General features: G+C 43.7%; 3 protein-coding genes across 12 annotated transcripts in view; 2 read left to right on the top strand and 1 right to left on the bottom strand.

The window, feature by feature from the left end:
- The first annotated feature begins 791 nt into the window (after positions 1 to 791).
- Positions 792 to 5,104, top strand: serpinf2a (serpin peptidase inhibitor, clade F (alpha-2 antiplasmin, pigment epithelium derived factor), member 2a). Its single transcript, XM_020110647.2, has 9 exons — positions 792 to 941; positions 1,423 to 1,488; positions 1,579 to 1,810; positions 2,048 to 2,191; positions 2,290 to 2,332; positions 2,637 to 2,782; positions 3,445 to 3,587; positions 3,817 to 4,021; positions 4,176 to 5,104. Exons 2-9 carry the CDS (start codon positions 1,435 to 1,437, stop codon positions 4,688 to 4,690), a joined length of 1,482 nt encoding a protein of 493 aa, XP_019966206.1. The 5' UTR covers positions 792 to 941; positions 1,423 to 1,434; the 3' UTR covers positions 4,691 to 5,104.
- An 879-nt stretch (positions 5,105 to 5,983) lies between these two features.
- Positions 5,984 to 10,802, top strand: serpinf1 (serpin peptidase inhibitor, clade F (alpha-2 antiplasmin, pigment epithelium derived factor), member 1). Of its 5 annotated transcripts, none has more exons than XM_069510048.1 (8): positions 5,984 to 6,078; positions 7,022 to 7,082; positions 7,238 to 7,427; positions 8,168 to 8,323; positions 8,694 to 8,897; positions 8,984 to 9,123; positions 9,198 to 9,408; positions 9,909 to 10,802. In XM_069510048.1, the coding sequence occupies exons 2-8, from the start codon at positions 7,023 to 7,025 to the stop codon at positions 10,157 to 10,159; spliced, it is 1,212 nt and encodes a 403-aa protein (XP_069366149.1). In that variant the 5' UTR covers positions 5,984 to 6,078; position 7,022; the 3' UTR covers positions 10,160 to 10,802. The 5 variants fall into 5 exon arrangements, with proteins under 5 accessions (XP_069366149.1, XP_069366147.1, XP_069366148.1 ...); XM_069510046.1 differs by having other exon boundaries at positions 6,001 to 6,128; XM_069510047.1 differs by having other exon boundaries at positions 6,002 to 6,088.
- A 3,223-nt stretch (positions 10,803 to 14,025) lies between these two features.
- slco2b1 (solute carrier organic anion transporter family, member 2B1) overlaps positions 14,026 to 25,000 on the bottom strand; it is a 12,175-nt gene continuing 1,200 nt past the window's right edge. Inside the window, exons 2-15 of one of the 6 annotated variants that reach the window (XM_069539975.1) lie at positions 24,804 to 24,915; positions 23,987 to 24,124; positions 23,425 to 23,587; positions 22,979 to 23,203; positions 22,432 to 22,530; positions 21,741 to 21,871; positions 20,046 to 20,130; positions 19,322 to 19,486; positions 18,559 to 18,745; positions 18,080 to 18,224; positions 17,660 to 17,820; positions 16,332 to 16,396; positions 15,933 to 16,053; positions 14,026 to 15,263 (exon numbers count right to left, since the gene is read on the bottom strand). In XM_069539975.1, coding sequence (XP_069396076.1) covers positions 15,068 to 15,263; positions 15,933 to 16,053; positions 16,332 to 16,396; positions 17,660 to 17,820; positions 18,080 to 18,224; positions 18,559 to 18,745; positions 19,322 to 19,486; positions 20,046 to 20,130; positions 21,741 to 21,871; positions 22,432 to 22,530; positions 22,979 to 23,203; positions 23,425 to 23,587; positions 23,987 to 24,124; positions 24,804 to 24,890 — 1,968 coding nt within the window. In that variant the 5' untranslated portion in view covers positions 24,891 to 24,915 and the 3' untranslated portion in view covers positions 14,026 to 15,067. Of the gene's footprint in view, positions 15,264 to 15,932; positions 16,054 to 16,331; positions 16,397 to 17,659; positions 17,821 to 18,079; positions 18,225 to 18,558; positions 18,746 to 19,321; positions 19,487 to 20,045; positions 20,131 to 21,740; positions 21,872 to 22,431; positions 22,531 to 22,978; positions 23,207 to 23,312; positions 23,588 to 23,986; positions 24,125 to 24,803; positions 24,916 to 25,000 lie in introns of those variants that run through there. The other 5 variants (XM_069539973.1, XM_069539974.1, XM_069539976.1 and 2 more) reach the window with 5 other exon arrangements.

Genomic DNA, 25,000 nt, shown 5'->3' with positions numbered 1-25,000 from the left:
CACCAGATGGCAGCGTTCACGTCCCAGATGTTTTAGCTTCATTTTCTAAGAAGGTGGAGATGTGTGTTTATTTACAGTCTGTGGTTCTGAATGAGAAGCTGGAGGTCTGTGGTTCGATTCCTGGCTCCTCCAGTCTGGAGTTACTGAATATTATTGTATTATATATATTGTGGCTGTTTCCTACAGTGTGTAAACGTGTGTGTATGTGACTTGCTGTGTAAATAAAGAAAAGTAAATCATTTGGTACAAAGAAGAAAAGTTTGGAAATGATTTTAAAAGTTTTAATGTTCGGTTTAATCACATGCTGGTTCCTGACAGTCCTGTCAACCTATCCTCTGCTGCCACCTGGTGGACAAGTGTAAATATCAGGTGATGTCTGATGAAGAGTTTCTCCTCTGATCAAAGAAACAAAGAAGATTTCCAGATTAAAGCAGAACTTTTAACAACTTATTAAACTACTGTTAACACACATTTAATAAACAGCTGTTCATTGTTCATTTGAATGTAATTGACTTGAGCTCATTTTGTTCACGCAGTAAAAGGTCTGATCACTGACCAGAGTGGACAAATGTTTCAGTTTGTTTGTTTTCAGGATTTCTGGGTATTTCAGTAACGAGGACTTCAGTCCACATTCAGAGTATTTGGGACTAAACTGTTAAAGACTATTTAACTTAAGTTCTAATGAATCAAACTAATTTCAGCTCGTCCTCCACAGCCGAACATTTACATTGTGACACCGAAGCAGTTTATTTTGACTTTAGTGACCAGAGCCGCTCTGGACGCTCCAGAGTTGATGATTAACCATCAAACCGAGGGGCAGCAGTGAGTCTGTCCACCTTCCAGAGGACGTTGCTCATTTCTGTCTTTACGCTCATTTTATTCATCTCATCTTTTATCTCCTTCTTTTCTCTTTGTCTGTCTCCACATCACACGCAGGTCAGGTGAGTTCATCAGATATTTCATTCATCTCTTCTCAAACAGGTTCCTCAACCGAGCAAAGAAATCCAGGCTGAACATGCAGCAGTTAAAATAATCTGTTTTTTTACAAATCACAGTGTTGAGACGATGATAATTCAACACTTACTGAGCATGAAGCTCATGTTGAAAACAAGTTCATGTAGTTGAGTGCATTCTGTGTATTCAGAATATCACAGCTCGACAAAAACCAGGTTCTAAGGCAGTAACCTTTAGTCTCTGGGTAAATACAGCAGCCATGTCTGAAACCTCAGGTGACTCTGACGACTCGCTGCTACAAACCTTTCCAATAGTGTCAGTAGACATGTTAGCACCAGTTTCTGTCACTTTCAGATGCATTAATTAAGGCTAACATGCTAAAATGTTAGAATACCATCAAGTCTGATATTGATTTGTCACTTCATGTAATAACGTGTTTAATGGTTCAAATCTGTTGATGTTTTTCAGGTTGGTTGTGAAATGAAGCTGTGTCTTCTTCTTCTCTTGTTCTGTCTGTGCTGCCTGGGACTGACTGTAAGAACAACCGCAGTCATTTTATAACTAAAGTTAAACTCTTTCTTTGCTTTTTGAGAAACTGATCCTTGTGTGTTCTTCTGTTTTGAGGATGATCCCAGTCCAGCAGCTCCAGATGTTTCTGGCCCTGTAGATGAAGAGGAGACCGATCACAGCTGCACTGGACATCAGGTGTTCAGCCCTGAGGAACAGAGGGCTCTAGGTAGCGCCATAGAGCGACTGGGTTTACAGTTTCTGGAAAATCTTCCTCTTGGTCCACAGCAGCCGAATGTCATCCTGTCCCCTCTCAGTCTGGCCTTCGCCCTCGCTCAGCTCACCCTGGGTGAGTTTAATTTGACTTTAGAATCTGGAGGAATTCAGTCTCTGACATTCATGATTATAAAATGATTCACAAGCTGCTTCATCACATCCACAACACAGTTGAGACAAGTAAGAGCAGCTCCAATTCAACACACGTGTGCACATGTTGAACACATGTTGAACATATGTTCATTTTAAACAGCGTTTATGTAACTGGACATTTTAGAAGCTCTTTGTTAGATCTGAATTTTTCACTCAGGTTCTCGTAATGAGACAGAGAAGCTGCTACTGAAGAGCCTGAACGCCAACTCTCTACCCTGTTACCATCATATCCTGGGAAGCCTTGTACCTCGTCTCAGCAATACATCACTGGATGTGGCATCACGCATGTACCTGAGACCAGGTTTGTGCTGATGGGCGTTGAACTGGTGAAAGAGTTTGAGAACTTTAAAGTCTTTTTATCCACCTCTTCCATTTTCTCTCCCTCCTTCTGTCTCTCAGGATTTGAGGTGAAGCTGTCGTTTGTGTCGGACTCTCTGACCAGGTATCAGCTACAGTCACAACAAGCTAAAGGCTGAGAGGTTCAATAACTTTTCAGGCTCAATCACCATAAGCAACAACAGCTGAATCCTGAACAGCTGCTGAGGTGGATTGTAGTGACATCTGCTGGTCATTTTGGTAACAGCATGAAAACATAGATCAGCTCATAAAATGGCAGTGGTGAGATGAAATGACTGATGCTGGACGAAGTATTTTCATGTTAACAGGAATTCACCTTCGCAACAAGCAGTAATATCAAATGTTTGTCTCTGTTTTTTACGGAAGTAAAAAGGTGATTTGTTTTGCAGGTACCGATCAAAGCCGGTTCCTCTGGTCTCTGTAGACGAGGTCAACCAATGGGTGGAAAACGCCACCAATGGTCACATCCCTAACTTTCTGGAGAGTATTCCACATGACGTGGTGCTCATGCTCATAAATGCTGTTTATTTCAAAGGTGATCCAATCAGAAAACCTCAGTGCTTGATGAACTCATTTTCATATTTCCAGCAGTTTGTGTGTGAACACAATACATTTGTGCTTTTGTCCACCTCCAGAAGTTCAGGGGTTTTTGGGCAGTGTTCAGGACATTATCAGGACTCTGTTTGTCTTCAGGTTTATTTCAAGCTTTAGTTGTTCAGCTGCCTTTAGCTCCTGTGAAGAAAACATCAGCTACTTGACTTGCAGGACAATGGTTCCTCTTCTATGCCACTATCTGGGCCCCTCGTGTCCTTCTTACCACAAACAAAGCTCTTTTCAGAGAATCCCTTAGTGCTGCTGGTGCAGAGACATTTGATTTGACCTTTAAATGATACCAAGGCATTCTTGAAGCACTGACTCCTGTTAGTGTGTCCGCTGTCCTGCAGACTAACATCTTCTCAAACCCTTTGAAACTGGGTTTCATGTCAAAACCCATGACATAACAAGAGTTAAAGTACAAATGGTATGAAATCTTGCTTTATAGCAGAGTAGTCTGTTACAATCTTTATAATCATCATTCACAAATAAGATGCTAAGTCTGTACAAGTGCCACTTTAATAGGAGCAGAACCAACACTTCAGTCTTTTATAATCTGTCCACGCACAAGGTGATTGAATCCTGGTCCTCTCTGTCCGACAGGTGAATGGCAGACTCGATTTGACCCCCACGTGACCTCAAAGGGAGTTTTCTATCTGGATGGCCAGAACTCTGTGTCAGTGGACATGATGAAGTCTACTCAGTATCCTCTCCGCCTCCTCGATGATCCAGAGCTGGAAGCACAAGTAATACACACATGATGCAGTATCTTAGGTGGAGTCGAGAGTTCAAGGTTTTTCTACATCATACAGTTTTTCTCAGAGATTTCTTACATTAGCAAACCAGCTTCTGTGAATGGATGTTATTCTTCTCTGTGATCTGGTGGGTTGAATCAGGACGCTCTAGTCTTTCAGTCATCTGCCCAAAGTCCAGACAGGAAAATCGTTAGGAAAAAGTATTTTTTCTCTCGTGCAGGTTGCCAGTTTTCCCTTCAAGGGAAATACCAGCTTCTTGATCGTCCTGCCTTTGCCAGGGAGAGAAAACATGTCATCAGTGCTTCCCAGACTGAATATCTCTGACCTCTATAGACGTCTACCTCAGGAGAAAACAATGCAGGTCAACTTACCGAAGGTGAAGCTGCATTACCACCATGAGCTCCAGGAGGCGCTGACCAAAATGGGTGAGAATTTTATCTCCTCTGAGCCAGAAGAAACAAGACTGAAAACAAGAGCTGTCACAAATAGATGACCCAGACTCCATCAAACTCTTTCTTCAGCAGTTTTTCCTGCAGTTTCTTGTTGTTTCCGGTCTGTAACTCAGTTTCTCTCTGTCAGGCCTCGGCTCTCTGTTTTCAGGGCCCAACCTCTCTGGGATTTCCGACCTGCCTCTGAAGGTGTCGGGTGTCCTCCATGCCAGCACAGTCGAACTAAGTGAGGAAGGTGTGGAGGCGTCCGCCACCACGGCTGTGACCTCCGTGCGCTCCGTCTCCATCTTCTCCGTCAACTCCCCCTTCCTCTTCGCCCTCGTCGATGATGCCTCCCTGGTCCCGCTCTTCATGGGCATTGTCACAAACCCCTCCCCCAACAAAGACGCCATGCTCAATGATGATCCCCACAGCAACAGCACCATGAGCGACCAGCCTGTGATGGACAATGTCAGGGAAAGAGACACAAATAGCAAACACAGCAACGGGTCACACAGGAAGTTACAGTCAGCGGAAGGCAGCAGGATGCAGCCATGCAGCACCCTTCATCGTGAGATGGAGCCGCTGCAGAGTGTAAATGGACTGGAGGGCACAGACATGAAACCTTCTCCAAACCAGTCGACTCTGCAACCAACTGAAGTTTGAAATATTAGTCGTCTCGACATTTTGTTGTGTTTCTTGCTGAGAGTTTGATACTCAGTCTGATAGAAACCTCTGTATATGAAGCAACTAGTTAGTAAAACTTAGCATAAAGACTAGAACTCTTTGTTTATTCTCATTTAATCTCTGCAAGAAAAAAATCTAAATCATTTCCCAAATTTTTGATGTTTTGTTTAGTAAATTCAGAAGTGCAGCAGATCACCCTGGTGCTGTGATGTTAAAGGTGCATTGTGTTTTCAATACAAATGCAGCACAATTTACTGTGATCAGCAAGTTTTATATGAAAACTGTCAACAATTTGAATCAGTACAAACTCTGGTTTACCCCAAAAAACACAGTTCCTTCCAACAAGTCATGTATTTTAACTTCAGTCCCAAATAAAGACGTTGACACACGTGAGTCAAGTTGATGACGACTTTAACCTCAAAATTAAACCCACTTTAATTCCCCCTACAGATTTCTACTGGCTTCCCTGAGCCCTTCAACGGTCAGGGGCCCTTAAACTTCCTGAGGTAGCGTCCTGATGTCTAAATGAAGTGGACCCTTTGCGAGGTGTAGTCTAAGGTGGTGTCAGTAGGAGGCTTCAGGTGTAGGTTCATGTCCAACATGGATTCCACTGGACCTTCAGAGTTTGAGGGATCATGACTGTGGTTCAGTGGCTGATGAGATGGTCCTCACCGGGTTTCAGGTGAGTTATTGGACGGTTCAGGGGTCAAGTGGTTTCTTTGGCTCTAAGAGGAGACCAGGGATCCTTTAGGTTGTTACATGACACATGTTCCTGGAGTCCATAAGGATTCATCTCATATATAACGTGTTATTAGAGGTTCTTATATGTTTTGAAGGAGGCTCCAGGCAAGAGGGGCCCTATATAGAACTGAACCTCCAAAATGGTGAAGCTTTGGGCAGAAATCCAGTGGCATGGGGCTTCACTATAAGTGGTTTCTGACTTCTTCTTGAGGTGGTTCCAGGTTCTGGGGTTCAGAGGAGGAGTTCCAGGTTCAGGTTCTGGTTCTGACTTGAAATGTGTTTGTAGCTTCACCAACAGGATCAGTTCATTTGAAATAAAACAAAAAATCGTCTGAGAGGTTTCACATGAAAAATCATCACGTGGTTAAAGATGTGAGGAGCTCGCGTGGCTCACTTTTGCTGAGAGAAGATTCTGGAACTGAATCTGGAAACTTTCATTCATCTGGAACCTGCAGCTTCTCCTCTGCCTGCGCGGCCCCGGCGCTCGCCCCCGCTGCGGGTGCAGATGCAGGAGCAACGCGTGGACGCGCCTGCAGAGAAACAGTCGGAGCGACGTTGATCCGGATCAGACGTGAGCTGAGCTGATCTGATCTGAGCTGATCTGAGCTGATCTGAGCTGATCTGAGCTGAGCTGAGCTGAGCTGATCTGAGCTGAGGTGATCTGAGCTGATCTGAGGTGAGTGGTGACTTTACAGCTGACTTCAGAGATGATCTGATCAGAAACAACAGATTTATTTCACCGGAGTTTCTGAACAACTCATCAGTTCTTTTAAAAACCGGATCAGAACCAGGACACACGCGTCTGTGGTCGGATCAGTTTGTAATTCAGGAACAAGAATAAAAATAAGTATTTAACTTTCATCTTATCTCACTTCATCTATAAATGGATCAACTGAGGTTTCTCAGTGTGGATCTGGTGTGACTCTGGTTTTTAACTGTTTCTGGAAACATTCAGATTCTCAACATTATTCATCTCGAGTTTTTACATCTGTGTAGTTTCTATGGATTTACTGCAAACTGTCCGTTAAACCAGGAGTTTCTCATCAGTGTGTGTGTGTATGTGAGTGTGCACGTTTGTGTGCGTGTGTGTGTGTATCTGTTTGTTTCTGTGTGTGTGTGTGTGTGTGCATGCGTGTGTGTGCGTGTGTGTGTGTGTGTACATGCGGTCTGAGGTCCAGATGACAGACTTTTGTTTCTGTAACCATGACAACCAGCTCCAGATGTTGCAGAGGAACAAAGGAACTTTGTGCGTCAGAGCTTTTGTTTGAAACTTGTTTGTGTCCGAATGAAAATGTTGAGCTTGAGGAATGAGATCACTTTTCTCTGCTCAGATGTTCAGAAGGTTTTTGGATGATGGATTATTTGGAGGTTTGAGGTTTGGGAGCTGGATCCTGTGGGTTTTCACTGTGATTATACAAAACACTGAGGGAGACATTGGTCGTCTTTGTCTCTGACACTGTCTCAGTGTCTCCACATATTCTCCTCCAGGTTTTCTCTTTGCCTGAGATTCATTGTGTTTCCTGCAGTGAGATTGTGACACGTCTTCACCCTCATGTGTTTGTGTTGCAGGATGAAGACAACAACATTCCTGCTGATGTGTGGAGTCGTCCTGAGCTTCAGTCAGGCTCAGGTATCACATCAGCTGTTTCTGATTTCTCACACAGGAAGTTACTGTTGTGACGTGATTGTTGTGTAACACACAAATACACCAACATCAAACACACCCAGTATATTTCAGTAATTACAGTGAAAGTGTCCGACGACTCTTCTCTGTCCTGTTTCCAGTCGGAGGGCGAGGAGACGACTGTGGAGGAGGAGCATGTCGAGCTCTTCACCACACCAACTACGAGGTTGGCAGCCGCCACCTCCGACTTTGGCTACAACCTGTTCCGATCTCTGGCGAGTCGCGACACCACGACCAACGTCTTCCTGGCCCCCATCAGTGTGTCTGCGGCGCTGACCCAACTGTCCATGGGTGAAGGCACAAACTCAACACAAACTAAAAACATTCACAGAAATTGAGTTCAGGTAAAGACTCCATCGTCATCAGGTGGTCGTCACTTTGTTTTCCTACATTTGACGGAAAATTACACATAGACACAGAGGAACTGATGTTTTTAATGATTTCTGCTCGAGCTGAAGTTTCCATCTGAACTCAACCTGGTCTGACAAAAGTTCAGAGTCCTGCACCGAGGCTGAGCTCAGAATCTTCTCCATCAGAAACTGTTTAAGAAAATGATTTCCAATAAACTGTTTCCATGGAGTTTTTCCTTGAGGGCGACACGTTGCATAAAAATGTTGGAGGAGGAGAAAGGTTTTGATTCACAACAGAATGTTTCTGCATGATGGAAAAACCTCAAACCCATGAACAGTTTCATGAATAAGAAGTCATTTCATTATTTGGCTGTAGAATCATTCTCTCCAAGTAGAAAACATTTAAATAATGTTAATAAACCTCGTTCTGACAAAGCTGAGAATTATTGTGGCTGTAAAAGAGAAAACTGCCTCAAAGCCTGTGAACTGCTCCAAGATGGAGACAAGAGACAAGGGATCATATTTCTCTTAACATAAAACAAATGTGAATCCTCTGGTTCAGTGATACTGTTGCTGAATCTGTCTAAAGTATGAAGTTGCTCATGTCAGGGTCTTTAAACTTAATGTTCTTCCACCGATAAAGGAAACTGTTCACGTGAGAATCTGACATGTCTCCTGCAGGAGGGTCAGAGCTGGCTGAGCGGCAGCTGTTCAGGGCTCTGAGGTTTCACACCCTGCAGGACCCTCAGCTCCACAACACCCTGAAGGACCTGTTGGCCTCCCTCCGCTCACCTGGGAAAGGCCTGAGCATCGCTGCTCGTCTCTACCTGGCTCGACGTGAGTTCACCTGGAACATGTGATAACTGTTAAATGTGTTTTCAGATAGGGGGGTCAACTGGTTGAACAGATCAGGTCTCTTCTTCTTCTTCGTTTGGTTTATTGGTGGATGGCAACCAACGTCAAGGTGTACTGCCCCCTGGAGGTACTGTAATTCCAGGTATAGTGCAGCTGCAGTTTTTGAGCAGCAAGCAAGTGATTTCCAGGAAAAGAAATATACTTTAAAGACGCAGTATCAGACGGGTACATTGATTTGGGTACTCTACATTTTTGGCAGCATCAGGTATCGGTTTTGAAACCTTTTTAACAACAAGGTGTTGAATTAATATGCCCTCATGGAAATCTCTTTTGGTTGTGTTGCTGTGTTTAGGACTTCGTCTGAACCAGGAGTTCTTGGCGCTGGTGGAGCAGCAGTATGGAGTTCGTCCAAAGGCATTGCCGGTTGGAGGCAAAGATTTGAAAGAAATCAACGACTGGGTGTCTCAGGAGACCGGCGGGAAGGTGCAGCGCTTCCTGGCCAAACCCTCCTCTCGAAACCCTTCAGTGAACACTGTGAGCGCCGCCTACTTTAAAGGTGCGTCGGGAGGATTTCAAACTCAACATCTTTACATCGACAGTTTGATGCCGGTCACATGTGACGACACAGTTTTCTGTTAACAGGGAGGTGGGTCACTCGCTTCAGTAACAGTGGAGTCATGGAGGAGTTTCAGGTGGACGGCGCGGCACCTGTTCGCGTTCCCATGATGCAGCAGGACAACTATCCTGTGAAGATGGGAGCCGACTCAGACTTGAGCTGCACGGTGAGTGTTTTCTACTTCTTCCATTTCATTTCTGAAATTTGTCCTGAACAATGTTTATTTTGCTCGTCCACCAGATTGCTCAGATCCAGATGCAGAATGACGTTAGCATGTTCATCTTCCTGCCGGACGAGGTTATGTCCAACATGACACTGCTGGAGGAGAGTCTGACCGCTGAGTTTGTTCAGGACCTTTCCATGACACTGCTCCCAGCCCAGGTGTCCCTCACTCTGCCTACCCTGAGGCTCAGCTACTCCACAGACCTGCTGCCACTGCTCAGCGACCTGGGTGAGTCCAGAACCAGGTCCAGGTCTGACTTTACCACAATAATAAATATGGAAATGATTTGAATACCAACAAGTTATGAGGTTCAGTTTTGTCAGGAGCTACTTAAATGTATTTTCTTTGTGTTTCTACTCCACAACAAAATACATTTCTTGGTTTGAAGATCTAAATGTTTGTAAAAACAAAAAGGAGTCAAACAGAGAAACCCTGATTCAAAACAATACTAATAAAGTGAGTCATCAGGTCAGATAGAGACAAACAGGCGGGAGCAGAAGAAACCATGAGTGTAAACATGAGGAAAAGTCTGGACAGGAAGTACAATGACACAAGAGTTAAGAACAACAACATAAAACAGGAAACAGATACTGAAACAGTAACTGGATGTTAACGTTACAGAGTCTTCATAATTCAAACATTACCTCCGGAGATACAGACGCTCTGATTCATGACAACTCAGGATCTTTTCAATTGTGTCCGTCCCTCCCTCGTCCCCCTCCCTGTAGGCCTCACTGATTGGATGGAGAACCCGCAGCTGGAGAAGATCTCAACCCAGGCTGCCAAGCTCACCAGCGTCAATCACAAGGTCATCATGGAGACAGCACCTGAAGGTGACCAGTACCCCGGCGCCATGTCAACACCCAACCACCTGTCATACCGGGTGGACCGCCCCTTCCTCTACCTGATCCGGGACGAAGCATCGGGGGCGCTGCTCTTCATTGGCAGAGTGGTCAACCCCAAAGACCTGAGGATATAAGACAGATTCCCATAATGCATTGCCATTTAACCTCACCTCAACCCTCACCCCAACCCTCACCTCAAACTTCCACCCTCACCCCAACCCTCACCCCAACCCTCACCTCAACCCTCACCCCAACCCTCACCCCAACCCTCACCCCAACTCTCACCCCAACCCTCACCCCAACCCTCACCCCAACTCTCACCCCAACCCTCACCCCAACCCTCACCCCAACTCTCACCCCAACCCTCACCTCAACCCTCACCCCAACCCTCACCCCAACCCTCACCCCAACCCTCACCTCAACCCTCACCCCAACCCTCACCCCAACCCTCACCCCAACTCTCACCCCAACCCTCACCTCAAACTTCACCCTAGAACCAAGTCTGAGCTTCAAATAGCACAAACAATAAGACGCCATAATTTTCTCTAAACTCAAGCTCTCTTCATGGTCCTCTTCTCAGGTCGTACGACAGATTTCAGGTGTTTGCTCCACGTTTGTGGCGGCAGATCTGTGAGGACGTTTGATTTGATTTTTCTTACTTTTCATGTTGAAACAAACACGTTGGTGTGATCATGTTAAGATACTGATGATACGAGGAAAGATGTTAGAAATATTGTCATTTGTTTTCAAAGGAATAAACACGACAATGAAACCACATGTTCCCTTGTTATGTGAAAATAGAAAAGGGGGGACATTCAGGTGAGGGGCGGAGCCTGTAGAGCAGCAGGAGGCGGGACATGACGTCTAAACTGTGTAAAGATCAGTGTTGTTGTTTACAGCTCGTCCACACGGCGTCGGCCCTCATCACCAAAACATCTGGAACCTCCTCGTCTTTCCAAGTGGACGTCTTCGTCTTCTACGTGTACGGCTCCTCTTCTTCATCCTGAGACATTTGTGTTCTTCAGTTTCACGTCCGTTAGTGTTAGAAACCTCCGAGACACGCCCACTCGCTCACATGGACTCACTCTGACATTTTACAGATGTTTTACCAGGAGGAACAGGTCAGAGTTTCATGTCAAAAAAAATGAATGAATAAAGACATAAAATATATAAAGAACTGGTTAGAAAACATCTCAAGCTGCAGAGGTTGGGTGAGTTTTTCAAATAATTTAATAACTAACCCTCATCTAATAAATCAGCAGAACAGATCCATGTTATAACCAGGAGGGGGAGCTGTACTCTAAATCAGCAGCTCCAGTCCTGAAAAGAAAACTCTACAATGTTTGTTTTAATAAAATCAGGTTTTAAACATAAATATAAATATAAACATGAATAAACATGAATATAAATATGAATACAAATATAAATATAAACATGAATATAAACATAAATATAAATACAAATACAAATATAAATATAAACATGAATATAAACATAAATATAAATACAAATACAAATATAAATATAAACATGAATATAAACATAAATATAAATACAAATACAAATATAAATATAAACATGAATATAAACATAAATATAAATACAAATACAAATACAAATATAAACATGAATATAAACATGAACAGAGGCTCAGAATGATTCAGAAGTTTTTCTGTGAAAGTTTCTCTGCAGCTGATCATTTCTCCACATGCTCCTCCCACATTCCACCAAACACTATGCAGATGTGGAATTTTCCACATCAACATGTGTTTTCACTTTGTCGCTCTGCTCCGAGCAAAAACACATTCAACGACGTCAAACAAAAACATAACACACTCAGTTTAAAATCTACAGTATAATTGTGTAGAACTAATGTGTGTGTCTATGTTTAAGTGTGTGTCTTTAAGTTTTTGTGTTTAATCAATCAAATTTTTATTATATTCACAAATCACAATTTGTCTCATAGGCTTTAACAAGCTGTGACGTCCTCTGTTCTTAACTCAACAAGGGTGAAACTACTAAAAAGGATCTGTCTCCCAGGACACAAGTGCAGTAGACGCCACGTGTCACTGAGAACGTCAGAGAAATAAGAGTAGTTACAGCGCTGGTTAGAGGAAACAGTTTGAAGCTTGATGGAACGTGAATAAATTGAGAAGTTATTGTCAGTAATGGTCGAGTATCTGAGGAGACATATTGTTTATCAAGCAGTCTTATTGTGATCATAGTCTACGATCAGCTGCCACCTCGATCATGATCCACCATCATGATCCACGATGTGGATCTGCGAGCGATAAGGCCCAGGGACTCCGGGAAGAAGTCAAGTCAGTAACATGTTGATGAGACGTGAAGTTATTTGATGTGATAAGGAGGGAGCAGAGGAAAGAGAAGCTCCATGTGTCATGTGTTCCTCCACATTCTAAAGCTACAGCAGCAGAACTCAGAGCTGATCTAAGACGAGTCTGGACCAGCTCTAACGATAAGCTTTATGTTAAAGGAAGGTTTAAAGCCGACTCTTAAACACTGAGAGGAGGTCTGCCTCCTGAACTGACCCTGAGATGATTCCACAGGAGAGGAGCCTGATGCTGAAAGCTCTGGCAAGCTTCTAAGTCGCTGAGCCTTGCTAGCCAAGCACGTCAGCAGCAGTGGGGGGAGAGTTGAGGTCATCTCCCACTTTGAGTGTGTGTGTGTGTGTGTGTGTGTGTGTGTGTTTGAGTGTGTGAGTGTGTGATTGTGTGCGTGTGTGTTTGAGTGTGTGTTTGAGTGTGTGTTTGATTTTCCAGATTCCTGAGATTCTTCTGGAGGAAAATGGGACAAAAGAAAAAGACGAGCTGGAATCAGAGAAAACGTCTCAGTGAGAAACATGAAGTCAAATCTTCTTCTTCTTCTTGTTGATATTCAGTGAATTAAAGAATCTGTGTAAATGGTTGTAGTTATAAAGAGCTTTTCTGGTCTTGATGAACACTCAAAGTGCTTTATACTACAGTTTTCCATTCACCCATTCATACATACATTGCTTCTATAGCTAGCACTTTTTTTGTTGTGCTATGGGGTTCAGCATCTTGCCCAAGGACACTTTGGCATGCAGATGGGAAGACTGGGGATTGAACTTCTGACCTTCTGGTTGGAGGACGACCACTCTACCCCTCAGCCACAGCCACCCTTGTGTCACGATAAAATCACAAAACTTACTTTAAGTAAAAGTTCGATCAACAGTAAACACGTCTCAGATAAAACAGATGAAGACAATAAAATAAAATGAGACATTTGCAAAGTGTTAAAAATAGTTTCCATTATTTTCATTTAGACTGAACACATTTTATATCTGTTGATCAACAGAGCTCAGTGTCCACAAGAGGGCGACAGACACTGAGATAACGAACCTATATAAACTCAATAACACGTCTCCTCAGTGTGTCATAATAAATAAATGTGTAATAACACATAACGTGTTTCATGTTGTTGCTGTGTTACACTTGATTCATCCGCTCGTCGTGTTTCTGACGACATGAAAAACATGTGGACTTGATTCTTCAACTTCCAGAGGTTTGTTTTTTAATGACACTTCATGATGAAGATCTGGAGAAGACAGGATCTTTGAAATCTCGTCTCAGCCCTCAGCTCTTCCTATAATCTATTTATTTATCGATTGGTTGATTCATTAGTTTGAAGCAGATCAGCTGTGATGGATTTTCACATGAATAATTCTGACAGTGTTTGGACCTTCAGTGTCTGGAGTTTGAAGCTGCATCAGATGAATCAGAGTCAAGAACCAGGCGTTAGGAACCCGTCGGAGGGTCAGAGGTCAGGATCAGTTCAGCTGCTCTGACTCTGCTCGTCATGTCTGAACCTGCAGATGTTTGTTATTCAACAGTCGCAGGATTGTTGAACGTTTTTCTGTGAATGACGACTTGAAGCTGCTGCCTGGACACGTCGCTCATCACAGGAATGTTCCCAACAGACAAACAACCCCAACCAGTTTTATCAACATTCACTGAGACGGTTTCAGATTCAAGAGTTTTAATCATCATCATTACAAGTTTCTCTGTGATTGGACCAAAGTTCAGCGACACAGAACGATGCACATTTTTGTCGTTAGTTTAGTTTAAACATTTTTAAATTTTTTTTGAGTTTGTGCATTAAAAGAAAAAAACAATACGATGTTTTTGCGACTGACAATGAAAAGAATGTCACGTTTGTTATGTTTTGTAAAATGTGACGCAGTCATACAATGACCTGCAGTACCAACTGTGGCCACTACACCAGAATCCACTCACTGCTCTCAGGACATGCTGCGTTGAAATTTGATTCTACTGTTAATATGCTAGGTCCTAAACCTCCTCCATGTTAACAGATGGGACATGGATCAAAGATGTTTCTGCCATTTCAGCTCGTTCTTCTCTCTCTGATGTTTGTTCAAGTGTTTCTCATCAGTTTGGTTCAATTAGTTATTTGATGATATAAAAACAGGCTTGTGATTGACAGCTGAGACTGACTCCTGATTGGCCAAGAGTTTGTATGGGTGTGACCTTGATACCACGGCTCCACCCCACCATCACTGCTGCACAGACTCTGACTGTAAATTAGGTCATCACCACAAGATGGCAGTATCCGAGTTTTTTTAGCTTAATTTCTGCAGTGAGCGGAGATGAGTCTGTGATTTACCATGTTGCTAACATGTGCTAATTGGCACTAAGTAAAAGTACAGCTGGGGCAGATGGGAATGTCTTTATTGCTGAAATTTCACCCTTAATGTTTCTGGACTTTATATAAAAAAATGTGTATTAACGTATAAAACCATCATATATGTGAGAATATATCAACGTATGAACGAACCCAGCAGGGATCACACTGAGGATGTAAGAAACTAGAAGATACAAAAGTAAAAAATCTGAGTCTGTAGGTCTCATGACGTCAGCAGAAACACTCGACACGCAGCAGCAGTGTCCACATTCATCTCTGACCTTCCTCCTCCTCCTCCTCCTCCCTCTGTCTCTCTGGTCAGATGTCCTCTGTCTTTCCCCGCGTCCTCTGGTTTCCTTTCCTCAGGTCTTGACACCTTTTTCTTCTTTCCCTCTAGACGACGTGTCCTCAGGTGTTTTCTGCTCCGTCACCAGCTCGTACCCCCTCTTCTTGTCCACCTCTGGTTCCTGAGGTCTGTGTGTCTGCCGCAGTACCACGATGGTCAGCAGGAAGCAGAGCAGTCCACCGCACACAAAGACGACCTGCAAACCCAGAAACCTGCAAACACACAAACACATAGAGGGTCAGGAGTCTGAAGACATCTGGAAATCCACAACTTTCCAGGGAACCACCGACAGGACAAACACTGAAAGGACACGTGAAGTTTTCTCATAGGCTCATGAAGGCTTTAGTGAAAGTCTGTGGTACAGGAAGCTCCGCCTCTTCTGCTCCTGAAGCTCCAGAAAGACTTCAACCGTCGTCTTGACCAAGCGTCCACTAAAGACCCTGCACACTGTTTTCATTGTTAGGGGACATCAAACTAGTTACACTCAGTGAGAGGCCGACATTTTCTACGTGCATGAAGGCTGTTGACCAATCACAACAAAGAGGAACAGCTGACCAATCCGAGCAAGGCTTTATCAGGAGGGCGGGGTCTTAAAGAGACAGGAGCTTAAAGCAAGAGTTAGAGACAGAGGCTGAAAAGAGGAGCTGCAGCGATGGACAGTCTGAGATTCTGAACAACATGAAAACATGTTACAGTCACAACAAGAAGTAAAATGATCAAACTGAAGACGTCTCCTTGAATTCAGTCAAATTCGTAATGCAACTTGTGATTCACTGACATTTAAAGGTCAAAGGACAGAAAAGCTTAAACATGTTAATGTGAACCCTCAAACGTCAAGGTTTCAGTGTGTGTGTGTGTGTGTGTGTGTGTGTGGAGCTCACCTCTGTCTGAATTGGTCCAGGTTGTAGTAGAGACAGGATGTTTGCTTGTCGCACTTCCTGCCCCACAGGATGCAGGTGGTGTCGATGACGCTGCCGTACAACACGGGCCCAGGCATGAACGCTGCAGAGTCACATGACACGAGAACAACAGGTGAACAAACCAACTCATTTAAAAAAAAAATTTAAAGTCGAACAAATCAACGATCAACATCGCGTTTTTATTTCTTGTTTTTGATTTTCAGAATAAAATCAAAGTGTGAAAAACAAACCAACATTTGCAGTCAGATTAATAAACTAATAAAAAAGTTTATTATGAAAGAACGACTGATTCACAGATTTACAGTTTTAATTGTATTTTTATTCTGTTAATCATTTTGTGTTATAGGCGGATGGACTCACCGAGCACTCTGAACAACATGTACTGAACTCCCACAGCAAAGGACTTGTCCTCTGTCGACACCGTCCTGCAGCAGAGACACAAACACCAGGTTCTCAAGATGAAGATGATGAAGTTTCAAAGCAGCAGAGACACAGCTTCTTTAAAAACTTCTGTTCTCACTTCATCTCTCACAACTTTTCACTTTAGACACAAAAAAGTTTTAATGACAATTTTTTAATAATTTCTTACATTTTCTCCTCTGGTTGTTTAAATTGAACAAAATGAAAATAGTGAAAACTCATCGACAAGGAGAGAATTTATTGAACTGTTGAAACCAATAAAAAGTAAATGATGACAAACAGAATATTAATTTTGCTTTAGTTTGTCTTATTTGTTTTTATTTCATTTCTCTACTCTTTCTTACGGTGGATCAAACTTTAAGACATTTTTTATTTGGTTTTAACTTGAAACTAAAACTTCTGGAATGGAAATTTTACATTTGTGTGTGTTTAATTGCATAAACAGACATGTATGTGGAGGACTGACCAAATGGTTGACCAAACTGTTCATCTAAAAGGGCAACTTTAAGGTTTACGATGGTGGCTTAAGAGACTTGAGTGAGCCTGATTGGGATCAAACAACTGGGATCTCACAGACGGGGGGGGGGGGGGGGGGGGTCATCCACAGAACATGTAAAAGCACAGGATGTCTCCTCCACTGAGTGGAACTACAGGAGGGTAATAAATACCTTTGCATGCTTAGTGGAAAGGGGCTGTGAGTTATAAGAACACAGATTCTCCTAAGTTCTTTGCTCATTTGTGCATGTCATTCAGGTGATGTGTACTAATGAGTCCATCTGCAGATGCTGAATTAAACTTACAGAAAGAAGTGTTTGACTTTGTGCTTGTTTCACAGAAATTGCCACCACACTTCTTAAATCTCTGAGCTGAAGACAGAAATCTGAAAACACATGAAATCTGACAAACTGTGACGGCTGCAGTTTTAAAGGCTCCCCCTGCGGCTGATATCAGATGGAGAACAGGTGAGGCTCAGCTGAGCAGCAACGTGAGTCTGTGATTTAATTAATTTCTTTAACAATAAATATGGTCAAGGGACGAGTGACATGAAACAACCTGAGGTGAATAAATTAAAAGTTTGTTCTCCTCAAAAGTACAATTACACAACTGTATCTGTATCTACAACTTTGTTGTCTTTTGTGTTTGTTATAGTTTTACATCTTCAAGCATTGACTCTACAGGAAACAGATCATTCAATATGACAGTTTCAGGACTGGAGCTGATCTGAGCTGCAGCTTTGATTTTAACTATTTGATGTCTTGTCTTTATACCTGAGAATCATCATGTATGACGGCGTCTGAGAAAAAGAGGCGATGAAGCTTGTGATTCCCAGAAGAACCATGAAGGGGAGGAGTAGGTGGGCACATCGGCTGCCACAGGTTCCAGGAGCCGCGTGTCCGAGACCATCTACGCATCGACACTCAGTGTAGTTCTGTAAAAACCAAGACACGACACAGGTGGAGGTCACGACCTCTACAGGCTAAAATCCTCACAATAATAATGATAAACTCATTCATGGTCAGTTCAGCCAGACCGTCTCCAATCATCCACAAGAAAATAAAAGAATCCCAGTGGATCTTTGTCGAGGGAACCAGGGCGACATCTTGTTGCTCTAAAACAATTCATCGTCTCTGTGTCACTGTGTGAGTCCGAGTGAGGATTTCACAGTAAAATGGTTAAATAATACTCACAGTCACTTTGTTCTGTGCGCCCCTCTCCATAACGTTGCAGCCAGCGTGACACGGTGACCTGAACTCGATCCCGTTTGATCCACAGACCGGGTTAAAGATGTCCTGAGGACAGCCACAGCTGGAGCTGCACGACAATGCATCAGTGCTGAAAACACACACACACACACACACACACACACTTAACTTTAATACTTTGAATAACCTGCAGCTGTGGAACATTCCAAAGTAGATAGTAGTTTATCCTCGATTCATTCAGAATTAAAATCAGTTCTCGTCCAGTGACATCACTTCCCCTTCTTCCCCGACAGTCGAGAAATTTCCCTTTTTGCAATGAAAGACATTCATGAAGAAATGAATCCCCTGCTGTTTGTCAGGAGGCGGGGTTAAAGCTGGACAGGTCACTAGGGTCAACAACAGTCTGGTCTCCATCAGTGTTTTAGTGTCAGCTGTGGAATGTGGGGATAGTGTTTGTGACGCACTCTGGAAAGACACCGGCGACCCTCTGGGTGGAGCAGCCAATGAGCAGCAGCGGCATGGCAGAGAACACACAGAGCAGGATGGCGATGGTGCACAACTTGCTGGCACCACTGACCGAAAGATTCAACCTCCGCATCAGGACTCCGCCCAGGATGGTGCCCAGCACTGCCATTGGGATCCCGACTCCCCCTGAACCAAACCAAAAGGACAAAGTTCAGGTGCATTTTAAATTCTTTCGCTGCTGCCGCTCAACAAAAGATTCACCCTCACAACCACTTCACCACTCAAGCAGTTCAAGGGTCGGTTCAGAGCCAGTGTCTGATCTCAGGACAGAACAAAATCTGCTTCCAGAGTCTAGAAGCAAGAACCTCTTACCTCACGTTAACTTAAGGGCAAAGGTCGGGATTACTGTGACCAACAAGTCCAATTAGACCAAACAAAACTAGGGACCACCTCTAAAAGAACAGAACTTGTGTCATCTGCAAAGAAGATTGAATATTTTTAACTTTGGTCCATTGAGGAGACAAACTGTCTTATTATTATTGCCTTGTTCTTTGGTCGTCGGCTGAAGAACAAACTTGAGGAAGCTTCATGATTAAAACCGAGAAAGGACAGCGAGACATGGACCTTTGGACATTTACACTCACGTAATGATGTGGCTTCAGCCAGTGAAAAAAACAAGTAGTTTTTAAAAAAGTGCAAGTTGAACTAACTCAAGCAGCACATCGGTCAAAACAGGGGAACCAGACCCGTGTGGACTGTCACCTATCATCAGGGTGGAGAAAGAGACAGTCTGACTGAACTGTCTCTCGATGAACTTGGCCATGAAGGTGGCGAGGCCGGCGAGCAGCGCTGCCAGGTTGACCTGAGCCAGAACCACCAGCAGGTAGATGGGACTCTGCAGCGTCCGCAGAGCGATACGAGGAAAACCTGGAGGAGACAGAGTCAGTTCAGTCAAGTTACCATGAATGCAATGTACCAGTAAGTCTGGATGAGCATCAACACAAATCTTAAAGCCACAATATTTCCTGTCTGCCACTTAACCTTGTCTCCAACAAAACAGCATTTGCTCAGCTTGTTTCTCTGAAAACGTCAGATCCAGACATCCGACAACTAAAATCCTTCATCTGCTTCAAATATCGAGTTAAAAACCACCAAGACGTAAAAAGTGTTTCCTACAAATGAGACTTCAAACTGGATGAAAAGTCACTTTAGACTCTTCAGACAAACACATGTCCACATGGGATATGACGCCACCAACAGGTGACCAAATGAAAAGCACCATTACCTTGTTTAAAACCACAGATTTCTTTAGGTTTGAAAATAACAAGAAGTCAGCGACAGATAAATAAACAGGTCTGATGATTTTAGATGATTTCATGTGTAAATTGGTTTAAAAAGCTGCTGTGGAGTCTGATGATAAAAGTCGATGACCTTTAGTTGTTTCCTCATCAGACAGAAAAGGAGAAGAGGAAAAGAAGACTCGTACTTTTGAGGAACTGAAGGAGGGAGAGATGCTGCAGGTTTGTCTGCTGCTGTTTGTCCGGTCTGGACTCTGTGTCGTCTGCTCCGTCCTGAACAAAGGAAACAAAGCATCACAGACGTGTTTGTGTCGCAGGATTTGAAACCCCTGAGTCTGCAGCTGTGATCAGGAAGTCTGCCGAACGTGATAAATATGTCCTCTGAATAACTTGAGATCCAGACACTCTGCAGAGGAACTTCTCCATATGTTGGTGCTAAGGTTCAACACTAAGGTCAGATGTGGTCTGAGCAGAGAAAGAGTGTGTTTGGACTTCATCTCATTTTCTTTCTCTCTTTGGTCTCCACCATCTTAGTTCAGCAGCAGCTCAGAGTGTGTAGCTGTGTCAGAGGCCTTGTGCTGCTTCAAAATAAAAGAAGACATGATGCGAAAAGAAAAGAATAAAATAACAGACTAGCATAAAATAAATGAAAAGGAAATAAAATAAAAATGCTATGATGTGGACAATGTGAGGACCCTCCGGATAACATGAGTCTGCCGCCTTGACTTAAATATGTTGACAGACTCGACCAATGAGCAGCCAGGAGCAGCTGATGCTCAGAGATGATTTAAAATTTTAAAAACCAATAACCTGAAACTCAGTCCTGACCTGAGAGAGGACGCTGCCGCTGAGACGATGAGTGTCCTCCTGTCGCCGTCTGACAGCAGCGTTGATGACTATGGACTGATGCCCAAATAAAATGAAAACTATCGGTAAAGAATGATTCAGTGTTGTTATGTTTCCTGTTTGGCAGCTGCAGAGCAGATGATTGGCTTCATTAGGGGGAGGGGCGGGTAAGTGAAGTGAATTAAGTGAATTAACGTTAAAATGTTTTGTTACGAAGCAACAAACCTTAGAGACGAAATCCAGAAGAAAAATAAACGAGTGTGATTCAGACTTGATGCTTTTATCTGAAGAAACGCGTGACACCAGAGTTCTGTCTGATTTTATCTCTTCATCTCATCAATCACGAAATCTGACATAATAATAATGCTTCTGTGAAACGAGAGAGTGAAGCTCGAGTGTAAAAGTGAAAGTGCTGCTGGTCGGACGGGTCGGGGGGGGGGGTGATGTTGAGCAATCGTTGGACTCAGTTTGTTTTTCTTTGGCTGAAAAACAGTTTGGAGCTGAACTTTCTCTTTCTTTGACAAAACAAACTGAACTTTGAGTTCGTTGACTTCTGATCATGAACATGTTTGTTACCATGGCAACATTCAGGGCCCTAAGAGCCAAACAGAGCTGCAACAAATCCATCTGTTCAGAGTTCTTCATGTTTGAAAGTTTCTGCTGAACACTGGAGATAAACTCTGGTTGTTAAGAACTGATCTCAGTTCAGCTTCACTCGTCCACTGGAGCTGATGGAGACTCTCAGTCACTTGTTCTCTCAGGAGATGAACCCACTCAGCAGAGAGAGAGAACAGACTCAGGGAGCGAAGGAGGAAACGTTCTCCATGTTCTCACTCAGCAGTGTTACATCCACTTCAGAAGAACGAGCACCATGTTACAGAAAATGATCAAATCTAATGATTCTATCTATATTTCCAAGTTTCATTAGAATCGGAGGAAAATGAGGTTCAATGAGATGTTGAGGCTCATCAAGTTAAAATAAACCTGGATTTTTGAAACCATCTCATCGATCCTCACAAGACAAACGTCTCTCTCACCTCTCTGGGCATGTCTCTGGGGAAGAAGAGGTAAGGCAGGGCTGTGAGGAAGAGGAGGCCGGATGCCACCAGGAAGCCGAGCCACCAGGCTCCGACCCAGCGAAGGTCTCTGGAGTCCAGCTTGATCTCGTCTGGAGTCAGAACACAGTCAGTCAACTGTCAATCAATCATCAATAAAATGATCACAGTCAATAATCAACAGCTCAGAAATGTTAATCATTTAAAATATGTTTAAACTTGACGCCATGTTTTCTGCTTGATCAAATATTAATACGATCAAAACTTTAAATCCTGATTTGACTGAACTGGTTTACCAGAGTTTTTATTTTTTAATGCAGCCAGCCACCAGGGGGCGATCAGGATGATTTGGTTTCACTTTGGGGGGCCGTCATGTCGTCCATCTTTATTTATGGTCTGAAATAAGTTCTTCTATAAACAGTTTGACTGAAAGTTCATAATGAATTAACACCCGATGATGTAAAGTTCAAAGCAGTGAAAACCTTTAATAACAAGTCACATGACAGAGAATCATCATGTTTCCTGTTGGATCTGGTGTTTGTCTCCAGATGTTTTTATCGTGTGTGCTCAGAAGATTCATCATCATCCACCGTTTTTACTACACACTCAGTCAAACTGTGACTGACAGACTCTTGTTGGAGACAAAGTAATAATCGACTCAGCGTCTCCTCACCTGAGGACAACTTGTCAAAGTCAACGTAGAATCTCAGCATCAAGGATCCGGTAATGAAGCCGAGGGCCGGACCGATGGACGTCACAGCGAAGACGATTCCTGAAAAACACAAGCAGCAACAAACGTCGAAACACCGATTCAAATTAACCTGAAGACGAACAGAATGTGTCTCATTTAAAAACAAAGGAAGAAGAAATGTCAAAAGACAGAAAACCGTGTTCACATGTGAAGCAGCTGCGTCACTAACATCGGTACAAAGATTGTAAGGACGTAACTGTGGGACAGATGTTCCAGATGTTAATCAGAGTCTGCACCGCTTCATGTCAGATATTAGTGGAGTCGTTCATTGGTCATGTTAACTGTTGAGTAGGAATGTGTAGTTGAGAAGAAGGACAGAATCTTCAGTGTTCATAAACTACTGGACTCGTTTCTTTCTGACTGATGGATGTTTCAACAATCTGCTCGTTTCAAACAGACTCAAACTCCTGAAGGATCTTCACCGAGAAGCACATGAATGTTGGACACGTTCATTGACCAGCTGTCGTACCGAGGTAAAGCGGTGAGTTCCTCTTGCTGGCGTAGTCGTCGATGTAGGAGATACCAAAGGGCTGAATGGGAACGGCTGCAACACCCAGCAGCAGCTGAGCCAGCAGCAGCAGAGGGTACGCCCTCTCCTGGGCGGGGCTCTGCTGCTGGCTGCAACTCTGATTGGAGGAGGAGGTGCTGAAGGGGTTTGTTGATTGGCAGAGGTCCGTGCTGTTCTGAGTGGAGGCTGCTGGGAAACAGAGGCTCTGTCAGGTTGTGTCTCATCATCATTCACTGCAAGTTTCTAAACCTGTTTCAGTTCCATCCACCAACAACATGACTACTCAAGGTTTAACCTGATCTAACTGTTGAGGAAGTGGGACGTGATGGAATCATCTGCATTCATCCATGTTAGGACCGTTAGTTCACGCTAAGAGATCAGAAGACAGGTGGTGTTTGTGGTCTCACAGCTGATGTAGCTGCTGTAGTCGTACACTCCACTCAAGAAGTGCGGCAGCGCCATCAGCAGCGAGGCGAGGCCGGCCAGCATAGCTCCGCCCCCAATGAACCGAGGCCGGTGGACTCGACTCCCGAAGAAACTCACAAAGACGATGAGAATGGTGTTTCCCACCTGAAGATGCACAACAGCATTTATTTGTATTTTGACAGTAAAATGAAAAAAGGTTGTACAGTTCAACATCATGAATTACCCACATGTCCCTCTGGACCAGTATTTATGTGTCTGAATTCAGCAGAGCAGTGAGTTAGTCACATGTTCACGTTGCCTCGTCAGACTCAACGTGGACTGAGACAGCAAAGAGTCGCAGGAGTTACAGGCTGTATGATTCACGTTACTGATCAAACAGGATTAAACCTGAGTGTCATGTTAACATCACAAACCTCATCGGACCTGAGGAAGATTTCTGGACTCGTTGGTGGATTCAAATGAAGCCAAAGAGTCAATTCGCACAGTGAATGAACTGAGCGGTAAAATGTGTGAGACCAAGATGATGAAAGAGTCCTCACTGACCTCGTTGAAGGCCGCTAGGAGCCCAGACTTCTGGCTCGAGAGGCCATAACGTCTCTCGATGGTGGAGATGGAGCTCTTCATGTAGCCTGACACCAGCAGCTGAGCCAGCTGCAGCAAACTGTGGCAAAACACAAAGAACTGAGGAGGAGGAGGAGGAGGAGGAGGAGGAGGAGAGGAGGAGGAGGAGAGGAGGAGAACCAGTTTGTCAGTGGGATCTGTTCATCTGCAGGTTTTTATCAGGTTAATAAATATAGGGCGACAGCAACAACAGACTGGAACTTAGAAAGAAAAACTATGTGAGTTCAGAGTTGTGTGACTTGTTGTGTTGGGAGGAAATGTTTTCTTCTCGTGACCTGAGAGAACAATTCCAGGATGGACGTCAGGATGTGAAGAGCAGACGAGTCAGAAATCTGCTCACAGGTTTCTGTTAAATCTACTTTGTACAGCCTGTCCTCTGGTGTCTCTTCCGTCTCTCCAGGTTCTGTGTGTCGCAGTAACGCTGCAGTTCCTCCGTGTTGAAAGGAAACAGCTGGTTTGAGTATCTAAGATTCTCCTGATTCTTCATCAGGTGAAGTCACAAGTCACTGCTCCTCCACTTACTTCTGGGTACTACTCACCTCCCCCGACCCCGGAAAAGTGACAGAAAATGAACCATGGACTCAAATTTAGCTCCAAATCTCTGAACAGCTAAATCTGCATCTGATGTGTTGATTCACTCAGAATTCTGCAACCATAACCCACCACCTCCAAAGTCCACGTTAGAAAACCAGCGGCTCGACTTCCTGAATCAAACTCTAGATGAGACACAAACACAAACCTTGATGTTGTTGAACAGACTCTGGCGTCGAGCACAAGGTCGTGACCCTGAGGGGTCAGATTTCACTTTGACTTCCTCCACCCCCATGATTCAATCTGTAGCAGAAGAGAGCCTGTGAAACACACCGTCAGAATAAACCCACAGTGAGCTGACACAACGAACCACAGACCAACAACATGTTGTAACATGTGCAGGTT

This window comes from Paralichthys olivaceus, chromosome 15 (genome assembly GCF_024713975.1).
Source record: "Paralichthys olivaceus isolate ysfri-2021 chromosome 15, ASM2471397v2, whole genome shotgun sequence".
In the NCBI taxonomy this organism is placed as follows: domain Eukaryota; kingdom Metazoa; phylum Chordata; class Actinopteri; order Pleuronectiformes; family Paralichthyidae; genus Paralichthys; species Paralichthys olivaceus.
Note: the sequence above shows the minus strand (reverse complement) of the source record. Positions and strands in the feature narration are given on the sequence as shown.

Bases quoted from the DNA above. Each gene is read 5' to 3' on its own strand.
- serpinf1 (XM_069510048.1), top strand. From the start codon at position 7,023: ATGAAGACAACAACATTCCTGCTGATGTGTGGAGTCGTCCTGAGCTTC. The intron at 7,428-8,167 runs GTGAAGGCACAA...TGTCTCCTGCAG, and splicing joins GCTGACCCAACTGTCCATGG to GAGGGTCAGAGCTGGCTGAG. The intron at 9,124-9,197 runs GTGAGTGTTTTC...CTCGTCCACCAG, and splicing joins ACTCAGACTTGAGCTGCACG to ATTGCTCAGATCCAGATGCA.
- serpinf2a (XM_020110647.2), top strand. From the start codon at position 1,435: ATGAAGCTGTGTCTTCTTCTTCTCTTGTTCTGTCTGTGCTGCCTGGGA. The intron at 2,783-3,444 runs GTGATCCAATCA...TCTGTCCGACAG, and splicing joins AAATGCTGTTTATTTCAAAG to GTGAATGGCAGACTCGATTT. The intron at 4,022-4,175 runs GTGAGAATTTTA...TCTCTCTGTCAG, and splicing joins GGAGGCGCTGACCAAAATGG to GCCTCGGCTCTCTGTTTTCA.